This window comes from Trichechus manatus, unplaced genomic scaffold, assembly GCF_000243295.1.
Source record: "Trichechus manatus latirostris isolate Lorelei unplaced genomic scaffold, TriManLat1.0 scaffold00180, whole genome shotgun sequence".
NCBI classification, from domain to species: domain Eukaryota; kingdom Metazoa; phylum Chordata; class Mammalia; order Sirenia; family Trichechidae; genus Trichechus; species Trichechus manatus.
Window position 1 is genome coordinate 5,109,594 of NW_004444116.1, and position 3,760 is coordinate 5,113,353.

The following is a 3,760-nucleotide window of genomic DNA, read 5'->3' on the forward strand; positions in this document are numbered from 1 at the left end:
CACTGGCAGCAGGAAAGACGGGATCAGAGAAGAGTTACCACTGGCGCCCAGCTTCCCTGGACTGATCCCCAGCCCCCTCCCACACCTGTCCTTGCCGAAGACGGGACAGCAGAAGCCTGCGTTTCTGAGGGGAGGGTGCCTGGGGATAAGAGCAAGGTGGGGCTGGGGGTCAGGACATATTGATTTTCTTCTTTTATTTTTCATGGGACAACGGAATTTGGGACAGGACTGCCAAAGGCTAAGGCAGGAGCGGGTCCTCCTTTTGTGGAGTCAGAGATTATAAAAATTGGAACCTCTCTTTAAAAAAAAAACTATATAGTAATTGGTTTTAACCAATGGCTGTTAAAAATATCTTACTTTAGCAAATTTTACAAAAACCTGTTATTGAGCACATTGTTCAATTCCTCCCCATTATTAGAACACAGGAAGAGGCCGGTGTAAGTAAGAGACCCTGAAGCTTAAGTTTCATTAGCTTCACAGTAAATCCACCCCTGGGTGGGATTCCCAATTTCCAGAACCGAATGGTATATTAGAAGTAAAATAGCTGAGTTAATTAAGGAAATCCAGTCCTGAGAGTCTACAAGGATAGAGACAAAGAATTGGGATGCCAGTGTCCCAGGAGAGGAGGGGACAGCAGACGGAGACAGTCTGGGTGTTCAGGAAAGGGGGAAGTTTGTGGAACTAGAAGGCAAAAATGGTGGAGGACACAACACCCAATGGGAATGATGGAAGTTGTCTGGGAGGTGACTGAGGTACAAAAAAGGACTGTCCTCTTCCCCAACCCCGTGGGCAGTCCTTAATGCTGGGCCAATTCTGCCTCCAATTTTAGGGCTTTTTACCATGATACTTTTCCACCCCCAGATCTCGTTTCCAATCTTATCAGTTTTTTCTAAATATGACACAAAATTTATTTCTGAGTCTTTACAATAAGTCAATAATATAATGAAAGGGTCGGGGTATATTACTGAATGAGGAGGGATCAATTCTAGAAGAGAGTGATGCATAGTAAGTTCTAAGTTTAGAGAAAGGGATTGAGGTTAGGGAAAACCTTAGGGAGGGTAAGAGCCATAAAGGAAAAGAAAATGTGAAGCCCAAGACTTGGGGGTGGGGAGAAGACATAATCAGAGAAAGGTAAAAGAAGGAAGCCCCCAGCATAGTACAAGTGGAAACCAGTACTGCAGGAAGAAGTTGGAGGCAGGTGGATGGAGGAAAAGAGGTAGGCTTTCACCTCTACCTCCCAAAGACTCCTCCCCCCCACATTTTGTACAGCACCCTTTCCTTTCCAACCATCCATTCCCACCCCACTCCCATCCTCGCACAAGCGTCCTCATCAGCTGCATGCAGGCAGCTGTTCCCCTCACCCTGGCAGTGGGGCTTGGGGGTGTTCCACTGGCCCTGACTACAGATGCTCCGGGAGCTGCCCACCAGATGGAAGTCGGGGTCACATCGGAAATCCACCCGGGCTCCATCCAGAGCTGGGAGGTCCCCACCCGTCACGAAAACGTTCCCATTTTCCAGGGTCAAATAAGACTTGGAGCAGATTCGGACTGTGGAGAGATAAGCAAATAAAACAGGCAAGTTGGAGGAGTCTCCTTCCGCTTAGAAAGGAGGAGGCTTTGGTTGGGTTTTGGGTCCACAAGCAATCTACTTTGCAGGAAATCAGGTGTAAAAATGATTCACCTCCCTAGCTTCCACATTTCTTTTAACCCTACACATTCCCAAAAGAAAAAAAGGGAAAAGGCACTTCCATTGTAGGAACCCAAGATGGAGCTATAAGCACACAAAATGGGATCCATTCAAAGTCGGCTACAGTGGGCGTTTCTCTGGCTTTGAAATGTGTGGATGTAGATGACTTTGGATGCACAATCAGATTTGCCTTTCTTATTATCTTTAGCTTATGTTAATATTACATTGACTTTTGCTTCCTAGGGATACAGTCTCTGGGTGCGAGTCAAATATGTGAAAATGTGATATAATCCTTTTAGAATTTTTTTGCTCAATCTGACACTAATAATCCTCAAAGAGAATAACTCACAGAATGAATAATCAGAAGTTATTTGATCAAATTGCCAGTGGCCTAATAAAGAGAGAATGAAATTAAATGTGCAGGCTGCTATCTGCTAATTCCGACGGCACACAACCAAGTCCCTTTTACACAGTAATTGTTCAATAAATGCATTTGTGAATTCGGTTACACTTGATTTAAAGTGCTGACTTTGCAAGTGGCAAACGCTAAGTTTGAGGAGGAAGAGGAATGGTTCAGAAGAGGGAGGGCTTTGCGAGCTTACTCACCACAGCGGCTCGGTGTGTCCATGTCTGTCCAGGAGCCGTTGGCCAGGCACTTGCGGACCTTGGGCCCCACCACCTCGCGCTCCCCCCGGCACACGTACTCAATCTCATAGTCCACCGGCAGGAAGTTGATAGCCTTCACCTGGTCCCGAGTCAGGCCCCGGTACCTGATGCCCCCTTCCCAGGGCGGGTGTATGATTTGGCAGCCTAAGGGATCAGTCCAGTAAGAGTGCAAAGAATGGTGGGAAAGAGGAAAAGGCAGAGTCAGCTGCCGGAGGCCCAGGAGCATAGGGTGTGGTCAGTGGGCAGGCTGAGGACAAAGGCGGAGGTGTGGGGTGCTAAGGGAAGGGAATCGGGACTGGTTCAGAGCCCTGGACTAAAGGACAGCGAGTTAAGGCCAGGGTTAAGGCTGATGAACGAACCCGCAAGTAGAGAGGAGAGGGTGCTGGTTGGGGGTAATGAAGAAAAGTAAGAAGTCCTGATACGTGGTGGAGCTTGGTAAGAAAGGCTAAACGAGGATATTTCAGTTGAATTAGGAGGAGAGGAGAGGGGGGCCTTATAAGGCTACCCGGGCAGCAACGGGAAACCAAGCAACTGAGATAGTAATGTGGCGCCAGGTAAGGGGAGAGGGGCCAAGACAATAATGTGGGATCACGGAAAGGTGGCCTAGTGTAGTAATGTGGGGCAAAGGAAAAGGGGGTGCTGAGTAGTAACGTGGGGTGATGGAAAGGAGGTCAGGAGTAGTAACGTGGGACCAGGTTTCGCCAGGTAGTGTCGGCTGGGATACTATGCAGGGCTGATGGGATAGTGATGAGGACCAGAAAAGAGGGGGTGCAGAGAAGGGGTGAGCGGGGAGGAGGAGGGCCCGAGATCGCCGGAGGAGGGTGCACCTTCTGAGGTTGTGTTGGGGGTCTGCGCCCCGCCCGCGCCCAGGGGGCGGAGGAACAGCGGCGCCAACAGCAGCAGCAGCATCTGAGTGAGAGGCGGCCGTGAGGACCAGACAGAGCCCCGCCGACGCGGCCTGACCCGCGAGGCGGCCGGGCCTCCCTCCCGGTTCTTCCCGGGCTCGGACCTGTCTCAGCCGGGGGCTGAGAGGAGCACCCAGCGGAGGAGGCGGGGGCGGAGCCCGGCAAGGGGTGGGGGAGAGGAGGAGAGACGCCTGTCCCCACCCTCCTCCTGCCTCCCTCGGCCCCCCACCCTCCCGGGACTCCACCTCTCACCACCTCCTCTCCCGGCCCCCGCGGCTCGCCGGAGCCGGCTTACCCACGCTCCCCGGATCGGCAGCCTCACCGCTCCCGGATCCCTTCCCGCGGTTCCTCCTCGCCCCTAGCCCCGCATGCCCCCGGCTCTGGCCCCAGGGTTCGCCGGCCTTCCCCGCGAGCCCTCGCCAAGCCCTGCTACCCGGACCCTGCGCTTACCTCGGCGCGCTGCCCGGCTCCCGGGCTCTCCCCGGGCCTCAAGGCCCCAGGCC

At 52.7% G+C, this 3,760-nt stretch overlaps 1 protein-coding gene across 1 annotated transcript; it reads right to left on the bottom strand.

Moving 5' to 3' along the window:
• On the bottom strand, nt 1-3,261 carry LOC111822471 (gamma-aminobutyric acid type B receptor subunit 1-like). The gene is made up of 4 exons (XM_023741419.1): nt 3,180-3,261; nt 2,293-2,496; nt 1,426-1,547; nt 1-139 (listed from the first exon to the last, which is right to left on the bottom strand). The coding sequence occupies exons 1-4, from the start codon at nt 3,259-3,261 to the stop codon at nt 35-37; spliced, it is 513 nt and encodes a 170-aa protein (XP_023597187.1). The 3' UTR covers nt 1-34.
• Between the last annotated feature and the right edge of the window lie 499 nt (nt 3,262-3,760).